The 20,634-nt window shown below is 45.6% G+C and overlaps 1 protein-coding gene across 2 annotated transcripts in view; it reads left to right on the forward strand.

The window, feature by feature from the left end:
* Positions 1-20,634, forward strand: part of SH3BP5 (SH3 domain binding protein 5) — a 168,563-nt gene that overhangs the window by 13,730 nt on the left and 134,199 nt on the right. For both annotated transcript variants that reach the window (XM_063922346.1, XM_063922345.1), the window contains exon 2: positions 9,633-9,695. In XM_063922346.1, the coding sequence (XP_063778416.1) occupies positions 9,633-9,695 (63 nt within the window). The remainder of the gene's footprint in view (positions 1-9,632; positions 9,696-20,634) is intronic.

Here is a 20,634-nt window from a genome sequence, read left to right on the forward strand (position 1 = left end):
GAGAACACTGAGGCACATTGCACCAGGGAGAGAACACTGAGGCACACTGCACCAGGGAGAGAACACTGAGGCACACTGCATTAGGGAGAGAACACTGAGGCACACTGCAACAGGGAGAGAGCACTAGGAGGAAGGGGAGGACGGGCACAGGGCAGATGCAGAGCGGCACTCACCGTTGCGGAGGAGAGCGCTGTGCCGGATCAGCGGGGCCGGTTTCTTGATGCTGACGGCGGAGCCCAGGTCAGCGCGCAGCGCCATGGTGAGGGGGAATCAAACCATGCCGGAGGACTGGCGGGAGACACCGCAGGCTCTGATTGGCTGCTCCTCCCCACTGCATGCTGACCCTGTCTCCGCCTTCAGCTGAGAGCTATCAGCGCGGCGGGGGGGAGAAGTGACAGCGCGGTGGGGGGAGAAGAGCAGTCCTTAGCAGGGCGGGCACAAACGGGCAGGGCGGCATTCTGTCACTCAAAAAAGGGGCATGGCGCAGCGCCCTGCGAAAGAAGCTTAGAGTAAACACTACATTCTATGTTCATTTCCTGTTTTCTTACAGGAACAAAAGCCTAAAGAGTCAAATATATTTACAGTATGCCCTGTGAGTGATGTGGTAAAAGCTGATACATGCCATTCTCAGTAGAAGTAGTATTAAATATCATCGTGTGAGCAACCATTTTATTAGACCCAAATTATACTGGAATGGAGAAATGTGTTCTCTTGCAAATAGCCCTCTTGGGATGCAGTGCATGTTGCCTTTACCATGGCTGCCCCTTCCTTGTTTCAGCGTTACAGAATTACAAGCTGCAGTCCCTGATGACTCTTTGGACCCCATTTCTGGGAGATCTGAATGCGTGGGTCCAAGAGGCAAATTAAAAGGGGGTGGTGATGCTTGGAAACACCCTGTGCACTTCTCTAGCCCAGTGTGTGATCCAGAGTGTTTCCTGCTGTCATGAGTCAGGTAGAATTCCTCCGTGTAACACCGCTTTCAGATCGCAATGCCGGATCTCACCCGGGAATTGGAAAAGGGTCCTTCCCGTGTGCAACCCGGCATTGGACACTTTCGCACTGGCTTCCTGACCTGGCAATATGCCGGGTCGGGTTGAAATCAGGTGCGGAGGCGGTGCAGGGACCTGGCAACCCATTTGCTCTGCGCCTGACCCGGGAATAACCCTTCTTTATTCCTGGGTTAAAATACTGGGTCAGGCAACCCGGGAATTGGGGAGTGACCCCTTTCACACCGCACAGCGACCCGCGTCGACTCGGCAATATACCGGGTCGATACCGGGTTATTTGTGCAGTGCGAAAGGGGTATAATTCGGGAATCTTCTGGTCATAGCGGCAGAGTAAGCAAGCATGACCCAGGGTCCAGTTTCAAGCAGTGACTCCCTCCTATCAGGAGACCAACACCGGAATCCCAACCACCTCCTGGTTTTCCCACTGGTTGGTGGGTCCACGCAACCAACTGAGTGGGAATATAAACTGTAGCCAGCACAATGAGCCACCGGGCCAGTAGCATGGTGAGTCTGCGAGGGGACTCGCTGCCAGGGTTTCGGCAGACAGGATGCCGCTGTCAGTATACTGACAGCCGGCATCCTGTCTGCCGGGATATCATATGTATTCCCACTGGACGACTTTTTGAATGATATAGCCGATTCCAACATTTCTGAACAACATTTATGTAAAAATCATTCAGTATGTACGTACTCCCGCTGATCGGTAACCAGGTTTTCTGTTGTCTGCACATGCAGGTCGATTTCAGCAATGTCATTGACGACTCGGTGCACATCGTCCTGTGTGTACGATATGAACGACTAATTTAAATTAGGCTGAAACCCGACTGTCTGTGGTAATATCGGGCGACTCCTTTATATCATTGGTTATTTGTAAAAATCCCCCAATGTGTACGCAACATATCGTCTGTCCTGGACTCCAGGAAGTTCAAGAGAAATCGTCAGCCGGTATCGTTTACGGTGAATGTCGTCCAGTGTGTACTCCGCTTTATTGTCTGCACACTGTCCATGCTCTGAGCTGTATGACTCAGAACCTTCTATTGACCCACAACTGTTCTCCTGTAACATTTAAGTATGTACTTTTGTTTTATTTGTTTGCTCGCCTGCCTGTATCTGCAGAGCTTATGGTGTCTTGTAAATAAACTTTGCTGGCAGTACTAATCTTTTGACAACCTCTCAGCCTGTTAGACATTGTGGCTGGATTAATGAAGTATGTTTATATTTTATAGTACCTGCATAGATGCCTTTTTACATTTAGTTCCCATTGTTGTCCATTTTACCAGATATGTCTGAAGTACTGTATCATAGGAAGAGCCAGGAAGTTTTCACTAACAATATGTTTCCTGAACTAACAACTAGTTTAGAAACTGCTTATCCGCAATGTCTATCCCATCATCGCGTTGTTGAAAGGGTCAGCATTCCTTCTCATTTAAATAAATGTGTCATGTCACGAACTGGAACTAGTCCTAAAGGACATTTGCCATGATTGAATGCAGGGATGATTGACTTATTGACTGACTTATTAGTTAAAATCCCTCCTGTCAAAATACTACGCTAAGGTCCTGTAAATGGATACAGTGCCCTTTATGGTGTATTTTTCATTTTTAATGGACAAGACCTCTTTCCAGCTGTCTGAAACTACAACTCTCAGCACGCTGCGCCACCTGACGAGAAGGAGTTAAAATCCAACAACAGCTGTAAGATTTCTAGGACATGTATGAGTTCTAGAACGTCTACAGGCACATTAATAGAGTAGACCTTTGCACATGGAACACGAAGAACGATTTTGTTTTGTTTTAGGATTCTTATCGGACGAAAGGGCGCCCTGGGACACAGTCAGAGAATTTCTGTAATGAGATTCACATTTTCTGTTTTTATTTAACATTCCAGGCACAGTTTTCATCACTCAGACTATAATTTACAGGAAAGGGACAATTAAAATAAATAAATACCAGCACTTTAAAGGGACACAATGGGGGAGATTCAAATGTTTGAAAAGTCAGTTGGCAGTTGGGAGTCTATTTTTCCCCTATCTAATAGATAGGAAAAAACAGACACCCAACCGACTTTTCACACATTTGAATCTCCCCCAATATGTTAAAAGTCAGTTGGCAGTTGGGAGTCTATTTTTCCCCTATCTAATAGATAGGTAAAAACAGACACCCAACCGACTTTTCACACATTTGAATCTCCCCCAATATGTTTTCTTTGTATTTTTATAAAACCAGAGCCATAGTCATAGCCCAAAAAATCCTGATTGTTTTATGGACACAATATTTCTCTAACGTCCTAGTGGATGCTGGGGACTCCGAAAGGACCATGGGGGGGTAGCGGCTCCGCAGGAGACTGGGCACAAAAGTAAAAAGCTTTAGGACTACCTGGTGTGCACTGGCTCCTCCCCCTATGACCCTCCTCCAAGCCTCAGTTAGATTTTTGTGCCCGAACGAGACGGGTGCAGGCTAAGGGGCTCTCCTGAGCTGCTTAGTGTAAAAGTTTAAAGTAGGTTTTTTATTTTCAGTGAGACCTGCTGGCAACAGGCTCACTGCACCGAGGGACTAAGGGGAGAAGAAGCGAACTCACCTGCGTGCAGAGTGGATTGGGCTTCTTAGGCTACTGGACATTAGCTCCAGAGGGACGATCACAGGCCCAGCCATGGATGGGTCCCAGAGCCGCGCCGCCGGCCCCCTTACAGAGCCAGAAGAGTGAAGAGGTCCGGAAAATCGGCGGCAGAAGACGTCCTGTCTTCAATAAGGTAGCGCACAGCACCGCAGCTGTGCGCCATTGCTCTCAGCACACTTCACACTCCGGTCACTGAGGGTGCAGGGCGCTGGGGGGGGCGCCCTGAGACGCAATAAAACACCTTTTTTTGGCAAAAAATACATCACATATAGCTCCTGGGCTACATGGATGCATTTAACCCCTGCCAATTTTTCCATAGAAAAGCGGGAGAAAGGCTCCGCCCCCTTCTCGGCGGCCTATCTCCTCAGCACACTGGCGCCATTTTTTCCTCACAGCTCCGTTGGAGGAAGGCTCCCTGACTCTCCCCTGCAGTCCTGCACTACAGAAACAGGGTAAAACAAGAGAGGGGGGGCACTAAATTGGCATATAAATATATACAGCAGCTATATTAGGGAAAAACACTTATATAAGGTTATCCCTGTATATATATATATAGCGCTCTGGTGTGTGCTGGCAAACTCTCCCTCTGTCTCCCCAAAGGGCTAGTGGGGTCCTGTCCTCTATCTGAGCATTCCCTGTGTGTGTGCTGTGTGTCGGTACGTTGTGTCGACATGTATGAGGAGGAAAATGGTGTGGAGGCGGAGCAATTGCCTGTGTTAGTGATGTCACCCCCTAGGGAGTCGACACCTGACTGGATGGTCTTATGGAAAGAATTACGTGATAGTGTCGGCACTTTACAAAAGACTGTTGACGACATGAGACAGCCGGCAGATCAATTAATACCTGTACAGGCGTCTCAAACACCGTCAGGGGCTATAAAACGCCCGTTACCTCAGGTCGATACAGACACTGACACGGACACTGACTCCAGTGTCGACGGTGAGGAAACAAACGTATTTTCCAGTAGGGCCACACGTTACATGATCACGGCAATGAAGGAGGTTTTGAACATTTCTGATACTACAAGTACCACAAAAAAGGGTATTATGTGGGGTGTAAAAAAACTACCCGTAGTTTTTCCTGAATCAGATGAATTAAATGAGGTGTGTGATGAAGCGTGGGTTTCCCCCGATAAAAAACTGCTAATTTCTAAAAAATTATTGGCATTATACCCTTTCCCGCCAGAGGTTAGGGCGCGTTGGGAAACACCCCCTAGAGTGGATAAGGCGCTCACACGCTTATCAAAACAAGTGGCGTTACCGTCTCCTGATACGGCCGCCCTCAAGGAACCAGCTGATAGGAAGCTGGAAAATATCCTAAAAAGTATATACACACATACTGGTATTATACTGCGACCAGCAATCGCCTCAGCCTGGATGTGCAGTGCTGGGGTGGCTTGGTCGGATTCCCTGACTGAAAATATTGATACCCTGGACAGGGACAATATATTATTGACTATAGAGCATTTAAAGGATGCATTTCTATATATGCGTGATGCACAGAGGGATATTTGCACTCTGGCATCAAGAGTAAGTGCGATGTCCATTTCTGCCAGAAGAGGGTTATGGACGCGACAGTGGTCAGGTGATGCGGATTCCAAACGGCATATGGAAGTATTGCCGTATAAAGGGGAGGAGTTATTTGGGGTCGGTCTATCGGACCTGGTGGCCACGGCAACGGCTGAGAAATCCACCTTTTTACCCCAAGTCACCTCGCAGCAGAAAAAGATACCGTCTTTTCAGGCTCGGTCCTTTCGTCCCCATAAGGGCAAGCGGGCAAAAGGCCACTCATATCTGCCCCGGGGCAGAGGAAGGGGAAAAAGACTGCAGCAGACAGCCTCTTCCCACGAACAGAAGCCCTCCCCCGCTTCTGCCAAGTCCTCAGCATGACGCTGGGGCCTTACAAGCGGACTCAGGCACGGTGGGGGCCCGTCTCAAGAATTTCAGCGCGCAGTGGGCTCACTCACAAGTGGACCCCTGGATCCTGCAGGTAGTATCTCAGGGGTACAAATTGGAATTCGAGACGTCTCCCCCTCGCCGGTTCCTGAAGTCTGCTTTACCAACGTCTCCCCCCGACAGGGAGGCGGTATTGGAAGCCATTCACAAGCTGTATTCCCAGCAAGTGATAATCAAGGTACCCCTCCTACAACGTCTTGGTGGTGAGCGTGTAATGGTCCATTTATGATCTAAGCACTAATACCGGTCTAAATACATAATTTATTCTTCATAATATATTGGAACTTTACCTAGTGCTCGGGACAAGCACCTGCGGGGACATTAAATTCAAACATTTGCGGGACTACTACCAATTGATATCCCCCATTAACTCAATCAGTGCACTGATTCCAGTTAGGTTAATCCACCTCGTATCAGGTTATAGGATAATTATCCACTAGGTTGGATTACTACATATAGAAATTAACAATTAGTATTATGTGGGAAGTGATTTTTGTCATCTAACCCAATTTATTCAGTCATGTATATTATGTACATTATTTTTTATATATATTTTATTGTGGTTGATTTTTGAGTTTTAAATTGCATTATAATAAATCAATTATTAAGAATTTTGCTTGTGCTTTCAATCATCCTATGGACCATTTGGTATTGTATATATTCTTCTGTCTTAGGGTCCTCTCCTGTAATAAGGGGTAGGACACCATTATTTTTTGCTCACACAGGCATAAATTTATACTCTGCTGCTTTTTTTATATTAGAGTCTATTTAATTCTACAGTGTATAAATTTATTTTTTCTGTCTATTTGCTAAGCGCCGAGAGCTGGATTGTGTTTTTTTTAAGTGTGTAAGAAGTCAGAATATATATATATATATATATATATATATATATATATATATATATATAAAAATATATAATTTATGGGAAAGGTATGAATTATGAGCCCTACCTTTTTAAAGCTGCCTGTAGTGAGGGCCAATGGGCGCTACATAGTTAAGGAATATTTCTAAGAAAAAAAATTAAACAAATATATATACTGTATATAACTAGAGATGAGCGGATTCGGTTTTACTCGGATTTACTCGGTTCTCAAAACGGCATCTGATTGGCTATCCAAAACACGTGACATCAGTGAGCCAATAAGATGCCGTTTTGAGAACCGAGTAAATCCGAGTAAAACCGAATCCACTCATCTCTATATATAACAACAACAAGCACATATTAAATAGAATGAAAATAGATACATTTGAATAAGTGATTGTAAAATCACAAACATATTACACTAAGCAATAGGACAGCAATATTAAACATAGATACTTTAGTTCAGAAGACAAAGTCCTACTCTGTGAATTAGTTGGGAGCCACTGACATTATTCACAGAGGGGTCTATGTACTAATCCTAACTGTCATTTTTCAAACCCAGCCTGTGACATGGAGGATAGTAGCGGATTGGCTGGTACTTTATCTCTGTCCACTTAATCTCCATCCAAGGCTTAGTAAATAGACCCCAGAGTGTCCTCCGGATAGAACACTCTGCTGGGCTCTATGGCATAGGACCAGGCAATGGCAGTCTTTTCAGAGAATTAGAGCTTCCACTTCAAAGTGCCACTGATGAGTTTCGAGCAGTTGGGCTCTTTTCAAGATATAGATAAAGAGCCCAGCTGCTCTACTTATCAAAAATACTACATATTCTACTTATCCTAAATTAGTACAATGTTTGTAAGTTGTACTTGCCTACTATCCTGAAAATTTTCAGGAGACTCCTGAATTTGGGGGTAGAGTATTTCTGCTCCTAGGAGAGTGTACAACCCCACGCATGACGCCACTTCTAGCAGTCTAGTTATCATGGCCCTATGTCCGAATAACGTAATGTGAGGAACTGTAGTAAAACATAAAAGGGGGCTGGACTGCAATGACTGAATTTGTTTTGCCACACGCCACCTGGCCCATTCCTCCCCCTATGCCCCTAGAGATCAACCCTGTAAAGTTGCTTAGAATGTTGTAAACAGAGGGGCAATGGGATTTTCATACCTTTTCAGTTTCTCAAAAGCAAACACTAGAAAAATCTGAAACTGCTCCAGTGCTTGCCTATTTAGGGCCACTTACTGCTGTCCCCATAGACCTCTATGTAGAAAGAAACTTATTGCAATTTTCAAGTAGCGAAAAGCTTTGGCTTTCATAACAGGGTAACATCAACTTTAGATGTTATTACCCCGTACTCAGAAGTTGGGTACCTGTGAGGCCATAAAGGTTTTACTTGATCCCGTTGGGTGAAATTACAGTGCACAAGCATATTTTTCAGTGACCCTTCACCAGCACTGTCAGGCACATATCCTCACAGAGGCGCTCGGGGCCTTGCATTGGTAAATTGTTATGCTACAAATGACTAGATTTATCAAGGCTTGGAGAGTGATAAATAGCATGGTAATAAAATACCAACCAATCAACTCCTAGCTGTCATTTTTCAAACGCAGCCTGTAACATGGCAGTTAGGAGCTGGTTGGCTGGTACTTTATCACCGTGTTATTTATCACTCCAAGGCTTGATAAATGGGCCCCTAAAATCTGTGATAAGTGCCGATACAGATTGTTCGCACAGACACTTGATATATATATAACGCTTAGAGAATGAGATGTGAAGAGTTGTTTGCAGTTGTTTTATATAAAGGGTATAAATAGTGTTTTTAAAATTACGATACCATATAATAACATGTTAACACAGTGGAACCCAAACGGGGTGCCTTAATACGCTTGCAGGGGTGCCCTGGGTTGGAGACCCAGGACCAATTAAAATTATTTATGGTCAATGTAATAGGCAAAACTGGGATACATACGATATCCCGGCAGTCATTTTACTGACAGCGGCATCCCGTCTGCTGGAATCCCATCAGCAAGGCAGTGAGTCTCATCGCAGGTTTTCTGCGTTCGCCACACATCGGGCCCAGTGGTGAGCTCTTCACAGGTTCTATTTCCAGTCTATTGGTGGCGTGGACCCACCAACCGAGTGGGAATTGTGGGCGGCGGTCTTCTGAACACTGGGATCGGCTTTCCATCATAAAATTTATGCACAAAAAGAAGCAAATTCTGTCCCTCACCTCATAACTGAACCTAAGGATTACATATAAACATGATTTATTTAATTTCATATATTTTTCTGAATATCACAATGAGACACCTTTGGCCGAAAGGTGTAGTGAAAAAATTATGATATTCTAGAGCACTACGGGGTATATTCAATTGAAGTCGAAAGCTGCTATCTGTCGAAAAGACGGCAGTTTTCAACTTTTTTAGGTCGGAAGGGGTTCCGACTTATTCAATATAACCCCAAATTATTCGACAAGTCGAGGAATTCGACTTGTCGAAAAGCACGTGGATTCGGCGTGCTTCTGTCGAAAACGGGGCCAAAACCGACAGGTTTCGGCCCCCCTTTGGACCATCTCAATCCGACTTTAAAAACAGTCGGATTGAGATGAGGGAGCCGAGAGGAGAAGACGGGGGAGACCAGCGGGGAGACGGGGGAGAGCCGCGGGCAGACGGTGGAGAGCAGCACTACAGCAGCGTAGCTGGAGGATGTGTCACAGCCGCTGCTCACGGCAGCGTCCACCCGGCTCCAGCAAGCGAGACCTGCTGGAGCCGGGTGGACGCTGCCGTGAGCGGCGGCTCTGACACATCCTCGAGCTACGCTACTATAGCCGCTGCTGTAGCGCTGCTCTCCCGCATCTCAATTCGACTTTTTTTAAAGTGGCCCAGACGTTGCACTCTCTAATGGTTAGTCAAACCAATGAGGTGGCAGGCCACACCCCCTCTGCGGACTGGCCACACCCCTAAACATGGGCCCCTACTACTGCATTCCCCCAGTGGGCCCTACATGCCCCAGTCCGACACTGCCCGTTGCCTCAGTTGGCCTCATTATAGCCACACTTTGCTAGAATGAATGTTTAAGAAATAAGAACCCATCCTCTTGCAGCTGTGCTTGCTGGCTATCATTCTTTTATTTTTACATTTCTACGTAAGAGCTAGTTTTGATATGTTTGCTTTGTTTTCTTTTTACCAGGGAGAGCTAGAAAAGCTTAATCAGTCGACAGATGACATCAACCGGAGGGAAATTGAACTTGAGGTATACAAGATTTATTTATTTATTTTGTTTGTATGTTTATAGCAGGTTGTGTCTTAACATATACTATACTTGATAAAGTCATCTTATGCTGAAAACTCTAGGCACAAGAAAGTATGACAGTGTCTTTGCATAGTTGCCTATATTCACTGAATGTTCAGGGGGATGCGGTTACCATCCTGGTGGTCGGGACCCAAGCGGTCAGCATATCGATGCCGGGATCCTGGCCGCCAGAATGCTGGCAGGGGGCCCATGTCTATTCTCACTCTGTGGGTGTCCACAGAACCTGTGGTGAGTGCAGCGAGCCCGTATGGACTTCGTTGCACACGTTCCCCTGACGGCATTCTGGTGGCCGGGATCCTGGCGTCGGTATGCTGACAGACAGGATCCCAACCGCTGGTCTCCCGGCCTCAACCCGTTCAGGGGGCTTCTGAATTTTGGGATGCTCTCCCTGACTACCAACAGAGTAAACCAGCCCTTCAGGAGGTCAGTGATGTGTAATTTGCTGTGAATTTCACCATCATGGCCCTCCTCCAAATGCCGCATATAGCAGCATTGACCCATGTGGGGGTTGAGTGTGCAGTACAAGCATAGGCAAACGCAGTGGGGTTTTCCGGTTGCCTGGAAACCCCACTCCTCTTGGCAAGTGGCTCAAATTATGAATGGTATGTAATACAATTACTAGAGCTGCCACCACAACATGCAGTTTAAGGGGCAGAGCGGAGCTGCTGCGCATGCCCAGTGCTAGGAGCTTCTTCTACCGATTTTGCTGTGCGTGTGGATCTGAGTCCTCAATCATGAATGATTCATTTTTATGTTTGTTTTATGTTGTCGCCTGCTACTACTTGATGCCTTGTACAATTGTAATTTCGTCTGTCAATTTGTTTTGGCTGATGACCATAAACTTGAACTGAACTTGATCAGTGCACTGGACCAGAAAGTAGCTGCCACGAAGAAGAGACAGGAACTTTACCATGAGGCGGGAGAATGTGTGCTTAAAAAGTGCAGTACTGGTTCTATTATGTTTCAGTATTTATTTATTATGGTATGTTTAACCTTTTCCTGACCACTTATTTGTATTATTTCAATGTTTAATATAGCCTATATGATACACCATCTATAGTGTTAAATATTAATAATGTAATCCATACAATATCCAGTGTATAAAAAGGCCAGTGTTTACACTAATGTCCAGGGTTGTTACTAACTTCTTATACTGCTCCCCCTGACTGCTTCACTTACACAATTTGCAAGTCTGCAGAACATTGGAGTATTTCATTTGGAAACCCTCCTCTAGAAATCCTGCATTTGCCACTGACAAGGATAACAGCAGTAAAATATTTTGCACAATGAGCATTTTCCTGTGTAATAAATATGGAGAATTACTTTACAGTATGTACATCTATTAGACTTAAGCATGTTTTCTCACTATGGACGGTATGTATCAAACAGTACACTATGCTAAAACTTCAGTTTTCAGTGGCTTACCAAAGATATCTGCTAAGGACTCTTGGCACAGCAAGGCCCATAAAATTCTGCTCAACAGCAAATGCCATCTACAGCTGGCCTTTCCTTTAGAAGCCTTTGTGCTTCTTTGCAAAAAAAAAAAAAAAAAAAAAGAACTTCCTGGAAAGGGATCCTAGGGATACATCGCACACAAATTATGATACATCCCACTCCTTGAGTGTTCTGTTATTTTGTGTGATTGCTGCTGGCGTGAATACAGTCAATCTTCCCATAAATTAAGTCTAGTATTGCATGCTTTTGAGAACAAACAATATTTCACAGTTGCCTGATATGTTGGTTAAAGTGATAACTGATTTGTGTGCCCCATGTTCTCATCCTTCTCCTGTTTGAAAGAGAAAAGTTGAATCTACTTATTTTTTGCTGTTGATTTGAAGCAGTTTTACTGTTTATCTTCTAGCCACTGACGGCACGTTTTCTTTTAGCAGTCATCCAGACTCTGATCAGTCCTGCTGTTGCATGTGTGTGTTGCATGTTCAAAATGGGATTTAGAATTTATTCACGGGAATAACAACAACAACCTTGCATAAATAACACAACAAATGTGTGAACTTTTAAGTTTTTTTTTTTCATGGAACTAGGAAGTGCGCAGCTTTATTGGAAAAGGTGGAAAAGACTGACCGCTAATACGTACAAGTCTGATTGGGCGTGTTAGGATGAAGCTCGCTGATGAATCTGCTCTTTTTTTTTTTTTTTACCTCATCCTTCCTGATAAAGATGCTCAGGTCACGGTCCTGCATCAAAGCCAAAAGTCCTTTTACAAGAGGCCCCTTGCATGCTTACCGGGGAAAACCAGCAAAGCTCTAGAAACGGAAGTGTTTAAACTTAATGAACTCTCATTCCGATTGACCTACTGGAAGAAAGTAGTATAATGACTTTCAACACACATGAAACAAAGTCCAAATTCATGGATACAAAAGTTGCATAAATTCTAGTTGAGAATTTCCCTGTGCTCCATACACATGATAACCAGGGGATAATGATGCTCGCATAACAAGACAACTGCTGTTGCCAGATATGGCGCTAGTCCAGAAGTAGTTCTCCATAGTTTGTCTCCAGCGATGATGCAATCCAAGGTTCTTGAACTTAAAGAAAAGAGCTGGTGTATACCAAGAAAGCAACATGAGAGGAACAGTCAGTGGTTTTGAGAATAGACTGAAGAGGGGCAAGGTGTGCATTGGGAAGGCTGGAGAGAAATATGTTACAGTAATCCAGGCGAGAGATTGTATGGGTCTGACAGAGTTTTAGTGGCTTCCAGGATGAGAAACGGACAGATGCTGCAAATATTACCGAGGAGAAAGTGCCAGGATTGGCAAAGAGACTGTATGTGGAGGAGAGCAGAGTCACCTCGACAGTGGACTTTGGGGACTGAGGAGAGGGAGACATTAACAGATGGCGTGGGGCGGGATAGAGAGGAGACCTTGGTGGGATCAAAGACAACCACTTCCATTTTAGGTAAAATGCTGTTTCATGGAGGCTTTACAGGAACGATGAGGTGGTCAGTGGTGTCAAATGCCACAGTGAGGTTGAGGAGTATAAGAATAGAAAAATTACTTGCGGATTTGCCCGTAAAGAGCTTGTCTGTAACATTTGTTAGGGCAGTTTTGATGGAATGCAGAGATTAAAAGCTGTATTAGAGTGGGAGTAGAGGAAGGAAGTGCGTGGCAGTCCACTATGGAAGAGGTGTGGGGTTGAGAGAGATTGGGTGTAATTAGATAGAGCAGGTGGTTTCTTATGAATGATAGAGACCAGGACACATTTGAAAGAGGAAGGTTAGGGACCAGAAGAAAAGGATAAATTAACATGGTAGGTGATGTGAGAGAAGGCATCAGGAGGTGAGCCTAGAGTAGTTCCTAAGTCACGGAAATTAGTCACTTGAGGATAGACCCCTTTACCAAGTGAAAGCGTAGAGCTCTAGGAGGAGAAAATGACTTTACAACGGAGAAAAGATTTTCATCATAGTGAGAGATTCTGCAACAGACAATGGGGCAGATGTATTAACCTGGAGATGGCATAAGGAAGTGTTAAACCAGTGATAAATGCACCAGCCAATCAGCTCCTGTTAAGTTACGTATTGGAGTTGATTAGCTGGTGCATTTATCACCTTGCATTTATCACTGGTTTATCACTTCCTTATGCCTTCTCAAGGTTAATACATCTGCCCCATTGTCTGTTGCAGAATCCGGTGGACTCCTGGCCATTGATGCTCAGTTCTTAAATGCAGGGGCGGATCCAGAAGAAAATGATAGGGGAGGCACCATGGAAGGGGCAAGTACATTTGCGTGCGGCTTCGGTGCATGTGAGGTGGCGCTTCTTATACAATGCCCACAGTTGTAGCCCTCATTATGCAATGTCCACTGTACTGGTAGTGCCCCTTATATAGACCCCATAGTAGTGGTGTCCTTTATGCAATGCCCGTATTGCTCCCAGTAGTAATGTTGCCTGTAGTAATGCCCCCAGTCATTATGCCCCCAGTGGTAATGCCCCTGCAGTTATGACCCCAGTAGTTTACCTCCCCCCTTTAGTTTAGCCTCCCAGTGGTAATGCCCCCACTAGTTTAGCCACCAGTAGTAATGCCCCCCTGTAGTTTGCCCCATTGTAGTTTAGCCCCTGTAGTTATGCCCCCCTTATAGTTTAGCCTCCAGTAGTAATGCCCCCAGTAGTTTGGCCCCTGTAGTTATGCCCCCAGTAGTTTGGCCCCCCTGTAGTTTAGCCCCCAAGTAGTAATGCCCCTGTAGTTTAGCCCCCAAGTAGTAATGCCCCTGTAGTTTAGCCCCCAAGTAGTAATGCCCCTGTAGTTTAGCCCCCAAGTAGTAATGCCCCTGTAGTTAAGCCGCCAGTAGTTACCACCTTTGTAGTTGGCCCCCAGTAATAATGTCCCCCAGTAGCTTGCCCCCAGTAGATGCCCCCCAGTAGTTTGCCCCCAGTAGATGTCCCCCAGTAATAATGTCCCCCAGTAGCTTGCCCCCCAGTAGATGTCCCCCAGTAATAATGTCCTCCAGTAGTTTGCCCCCAGTAGTAATGCCCCCTAGGACTTTGCCCCCAATAGATGACCCCCCAGTAGTAATGCCCCCAGTAATAATGCCCCCAGTAGCTGCCCCCAATAGATGACCCCCCCCCCAAGTAGATGCCCCTCAGTAATAATGCCCCCAGTAAAAATGTCCCCCATTAGGTGCCCCCAATAGATTGCCCCCCAGTAATAATGCCCCCAGTAGCTGCCCCCCCAGTAGTGATGCCCCCAGTTATAATGCCCCCAGTTATAATGCCCCCAGTAGTAATCCCCCCCGCCCCCCCAGTAGTAATGCCCCTTGTTGATGCCCCCCCAGTAGTAATGTCCCCCCCGTAGTTTTCCCCCAGGAGATGCACCCGCTGCATTAAGGAAAAAAAAAACATAATACTTACCGAGCCCCGTTCCCGCGCCGCTGCAGTCCTCCTCCTGGCTGGCGTCCTCTCCTCAGTACTATGAGAGAGACGTCATGACTGACGTCTCTCCCATAGCGCACGGCGCAGTGACAGCGCCGGAAGCCGGAGCTCAGTACTGAGCTCCGGCTACCGCTGTGCAGGGAGACGGGCGCCCGCTGGTAACACAATCTCAGCGGGCGCCCGTCATCTCCCTGTGTGGCGCAGACGCCGCGGGGGGGACGGGGGGAGGCCACAAATGACCGGGGGGGCACGGGCCCGAGTGCCCCCCCCCTGGATCCGCCACTGCTTAAATGTATAAGTTCCCCAGTGTTGACTACATAATTCTTAAGAATCCAAAGAGGAAGAGAAATATGCATGTACTGCTGGTTTAGCAAGAATAAAAAGTTTCTGAAAAGTCCAAAGAGCATATTAAACTTGACTTTATTTACATATTTACTACTCCCTGACTAGATTCATCAGTTTCCAAGTACCAAAAGTTGCAAATTTAGCCTTGCCTCTTTGTCTACTATTATAATGTCAAATAACAATGATTCTGTGAGTAAAACGAGGTTAAGCTTGCACCTACACCCATACTGACCTCATTTTTTATTGAATCCCAAAAGAGAAACCAGACTCCACTTCCTTCTCTACTATTCCATGTCAGAGTGAGCATGTTACTACAGAGTCCCCAGACAAGAAACTGGAATATAAACAAGTAAGGAGAAATATGGATGGGGTGCGCTGTCAGTAGCAGCTGGTGTAGGGGGTGGTAATCCCCAATAAAGTCACAAAACAGAAAAGAAAAAACACCTGCGCTATGTTGTACCAATGGGTTATTCCCTCTAATCTCTCATAAAATCAAGATAACATAATTAGATACAAATCAAAAAGGACGGTAGGTTTTATATTGAATTAATATAACAATTTATTAAAATATTTATTTAAATATTTATTTAAAAACATAGAATTTGTGACATCTGTATTTGACTAAAATAGACTCAATTCATAAGTCATCAGCTTAAAACGTTCAGTTCATGGGTCAACGACAATCACTTATCCCCTAGGAGAATTTAAATAGTACCCCAGGCTAGGATTCTCTCCAAATTATGGTCCACAGTATAGATGTTTGGTGAGTGACAGCTTTTGAAAGTCCCTCTTTTAAGCACAATGTGCAAGCTTTTTCATGCAGGTAGGGATTTATTTCTCAATCTCACCATAGCAGGTTGGGTCCAAAGTGGAGAGACCAATTCGTGCCGTCCGGGTCAATCAAAGGTAGAAATTTCTCCAATTTAGCAGGGGATAAGTAGTGAAATCTGTCCAGCAATATCGTCTCTACGCGTTTCGCTGATGTTAGCTATCAGCTTCCTCAGGAGTGAATCACTCCTGAGGAAGCTGATAGCTAACATCAGCGAAACGCGTAGAGACGATATTGCTGGACAGATTTCACTACTTATCCCCTGCTAAATTGGAGAAATTTCTACCTTTGATTGACCCGGACGGCACGAATTGGTCTCTCCACTTTGGACCCAACCTGCTATGGTGAGATTGAGAAATAAATCCCTACCTGCATGAAAAAGCTTGCACATTGTGCTTAAAAGAGGGACTTTCAAAAGCTGTCACTCACCAAACATCTATACTGTGGACCATAATTTGGAGAGAATCCTAGCCTGGGGTACTATTTAAATTCTCCTAGGGGATAAGTGATTGTCGTTGACCCATGAACTGAACGTTTTAAGCTGATGACTTATGAATTGAGTCTATTTTAGTCAAATACAGATGTCACAAATTCTATGTTTTTAAATAAATATTTAAATAAATATTTTAATAAATTGTTATATTAATTCAATATAAAACCTACCGTCCTTTTTGATTTGTATCTAATTATGTTATCTTGATTTTATGAGAGATTAGAGGGAATAACCCATTGGTACAACATAGCGCAGGTGTTTTTTCTTTTCTGTTAAGAAACTGGAATATGCTGAATATGCATATGCTGGTGTACAACAACAAGGACGACTGTCAGGAATGGATAATTACTAATCATGCTTTGCAGCCGAGTTGAGGATTTTTTTTTTCTGTTTGTGCTCTACATGCTGACAATGTTGAAATAGGCCTGCATTTTATTCCAACAATCCTCCAGACAGCTCCCAATACATGCTTACTACAGCTATGTAAAGTAAGATGAAGCTATAGGGTTTAGGATTAAAAGTAGATTTGATTTGTGTTTATATTTCTTACATTTTGTAACTAGCCTCTGTTCTCACTCTGGTGACATTTGGCCTGGTTCACGGTTGCACGCAGGAGGGATCACTGCAGCAGATTAATCTGCAGCAGGATCTACATGCATATACAAATGCCACTGATTGCTTTTGTGATCCGCTATCTGTGTCCGGGACGCAGCATCGAATCACCATCTTGCACAGCTGCCAGGACATTGGAAGTCTGAGAAACTCTCAGGTCACTTGCAACCAAATTGGGAATGACTGCGGACATACAGTGAGTCAGGCCCATTGTTGGATCAATTGTGCATTGGACATGAGAGCTATTTACATGTGAGCCATGCTTAATTAAGTGCAAATGCAGTGTTGTCTTAATCTATAGTTGCTGACATGCATTTGGAGCATCCTGCCCCCCCCCCCCCCCCCAACAAACCTCTCACCCCCCCCACAACACAACCGGGCCCCATTAGGGCTGCTTCCATAAATTTCCCGGGCTGGTTTTCCATCCCAATCCGCCCCTGGAGACTGATGTTTGGCTCAGTTGAAGGTTGGAATGCGGCCCCAAAAGTGTATCAGGTTGCCAACCCTAGTCTTAGATCAATCACCCCTAAAGTTCTCTGGGCTCCCATTTTTGGGTATAAATTACTGAAGAGATCCCCATTTGAGATACAATAACCTTTCCTCTGCTCAGTGCATTGGTAGCCGAATAGGATGCCACACACTGCAGCTTTAAAACTAATTAAAAAAAAGTAACTGCAAAAAACCCTCTTAATGATGATTTTGCTAGTGGGAATTGTTGCAATATGGAGTTCCTTCCATGATGCTCCATAACTGAAGCTTTTTCCTTTACCAAGATGACTGCTGATACTTACTGCCCCTTTTTTCCTCCAGTGTACTGGGGTACCTAATTTTGCAGAACAGAGCAAAACTAGATTTAAGCTTGCAGAGATATTCTTAAAATGAGATAAAGGGGTAGAGAGCACATATCAGGGCCGTAACTACGTGTGTGCCTGGCAACAGCACAGTCGCCCTGATGGCGCAACCGCGCGCATTCCCTTAAGTCTGCGGCATTGCAATGAGTCAAATTGACTCATTACAAGCCGCCTGTGTGCCGATCGAGGAGAGAAGCAGCTCTGGGGGCAGGTGAGAAGGAGGGGGAGGAGGGAGCCGCAGCAGCGCACTGTAATTGGTGGCGGTGCCGCTGCAGCTGTCCCTTTCCTTCCACATAGGCTGGCCGCTGTGAATGCTGGGATGCGCTTCCCTCATCCCAGCATTCACAGCGGCGGCGGCCAGCCTATGTGGAAGGAGAGAGACGGCTCTAGCGGCGCCTCCACCAATTACAGTGCGCTGCTGCGGCTCTCTCCTCCCCTCCTCCTTCCCTGGCTGCCCGGGATCTGCCTGAGCCAGCGGAGACAGTAAGTATAATCTATTTTATCTATCTGTCTATCTACCGTAATGTGTAAGAAGGGGACGCTGTCTGCCGTAATGTGTAAAAAGGGGGATGCCGTCTGCCGTAATGTGTAAAAAGGGGGACGCCGTCTGCCGTAATTTGTAAAAAGGGGACGCTGTCTGCCGTAATGTGTAAAAAGGGGACGCTGTCTGCCGTAATGTGTAAAAAGGGGACGCTGTCTGCCGTAATGTGTATAAAGGGGGACTGGCTGCCATAATGTGTAAAAAGGGGGACTCTGTCTACCGTAATGTGTAAAAAGGTGGACGATGTCTGCCGTAATGTGTAAAAAGGGGAATCTCTTCGCCATAATGTATAAAAGGCTCTACCTGGTGTAGTGGCACTACTGTGTGGTGTGATTTGAATAATGGAGACTACTGTGCACCGTAATATGAATTGGTATTAATTTGTGGCCACACCCCTTCCCCCATGAGACCACGCCCCTATATTTTTTGCGCGCACTGCCCCTATTTTGCATAAGGGGGGGTGTGCCGATACCGTTTCTTACACACAGCGCTAAAATGTCTAGTTACGGCACTGGTACATATGTTCTTTGTGCAGAGGGGAATACATACAAAAGTTAATTTTTGCACAAACACTGAGTTGTGGGTGATCGGGTGTCATCCTTTACATTTATGTGACACATTTTGTGCCTCTAGGTGGAATTCTTCAGAGAAGTGTTAATGCAAAACAAATTATCCAACACACACAAATGTGTTGCACATGACAATGGCAATAATGATGTTATTTGTAAATATTCAATTTGCCTATATGTTCTTTGCTTGACATCCTTGCTTCTAAGAACTACTGTTTTGGACACCCAAAGTACAGAGTTTGCAAAAAAAAATTTCTCGCACCTCAGAAGGCTGCAAGAAAATAATGTGACCTCTGTGGCTGCTGGACGCCCGTACGGCAAAACAATTGAATTGCTGCTGCATCTAGTGGCGACCGCGAGAAAAACAATTGAATTCCCTCATTGAGATTACTTTTGGAGGGTAATTTGACCCCAAGACGGGCAATGACTAGACATTGATCCTTGGCTCCCCTCATTTAGTTTCAGCAGATACTACTCTATGGGGGTAATTCAGAGTTGATCGCAGCAGCAAATTTGTTAACAGTTGGGTAAAACCATGTGCCCTGCAGGGGGGGTCAAATATAACATTTGCATAGAGAGTTAGATTTGGGTGGGTTATTTTGTTTATGTGCAGGATATATACTGGCTGCTTTATTTTTACACTGCAATTTAGATTTCAGTTTGAACACACCTCAACCAAATCTAACTCTCTCTGTTATATCTGCCCCCCTCCCCCTGCAGTGCACATAGTTTTGCACAACTGCTAACAAGTTTGCTGCTGCGATCAACTCTGAATTACTGTATATACTCGAGTATAAGCTGACTTTTTCAGCACTTTTTTTTTGTGCTGAAAAAGCCCCCTCGACTTATACTCGAGTCAGTGCTGGCAGTGCAGTGCAGTGGGAAGGGGGGACACGGAGGGCACAGCGCGCGCCTCTCCTGTGTGTCTCCGACGGCAGCGGCGGGTCTATTAAAGGACGCACCCGTTTGTGAGCTCTGATTGGCTCACGAACCGGCACTTCATTTAACAGACCCGCCGCGGCCGCTGGAGACGCAGGAAAGGCGCGCGCTGTGCCCTCCGTGTCCCTCCTTCACAAGACAATGCGGGAGCGGCGGAAGGTAAGTTATAGCAGGCACTGGGGGAGCATATTTGGCACTTGGGGGGGGGGGGCATATGTGGCACTGAGGGCATGCATATCTGGCAGCATGAGGGCATATCTGGCACTGTGTGGGGGCATATCTGGCACTGAGGGGGCATGCATATCTGGCAGCATGAGGGCATATCTGGCAGCATGAGGGCATATCTGGCACTGTGTGGGGGTATAACTGGCACTGTGTGGGGGCATATCTGGCAGTGTGAGGGCATATCTGGCACTGAGGGGGCATGCATATCTGGCACTGTGGGGGCATATCTGGCACTGTGGGGGCATATCTGGCACTGTGTGGGGGCATATCTGGCACTGTGGGGGCATATCTGGCAGTATGAGGGCTGTGTAAGGCTAGAGCTGCATTTCCCACCCTAGGCTTATACTCGAGTCAATAAGTTTTCCCAGGTTTTTGTGGTAAAATTAGGTGCCTCGGCTTATATTCGGGTCGACTTATACTCAAGTATATACGGTAGGCCCTATATGCTGCACAGAATCTATTGGGTCCAATGCGTTTGAATAGGCTGGAGCAATTGAACCTCTACCTCCTGCCCTAAATACAAAGTTCCTGTCACTGATTTTGGGCATCTGCTGAGGTCATGCCCATCTGTAATATAATTCTGGTCTGCAG

This window comes from Pseudophryne corroboree, chromosome 5, assembly GCF_028390025.1.
Source record: "Pseudophryne corroboree isolate aPseCor3 chromosome 5, aPseCor3.hap2, whole genome shotgun sequence".
Classification (NCBI taxonomy): Eukaryota; Metazoa; Chordata; class Amphibia; order Anura; family Myobatrachidae; genus Pseudophryne; species Pseudophryne corroboree.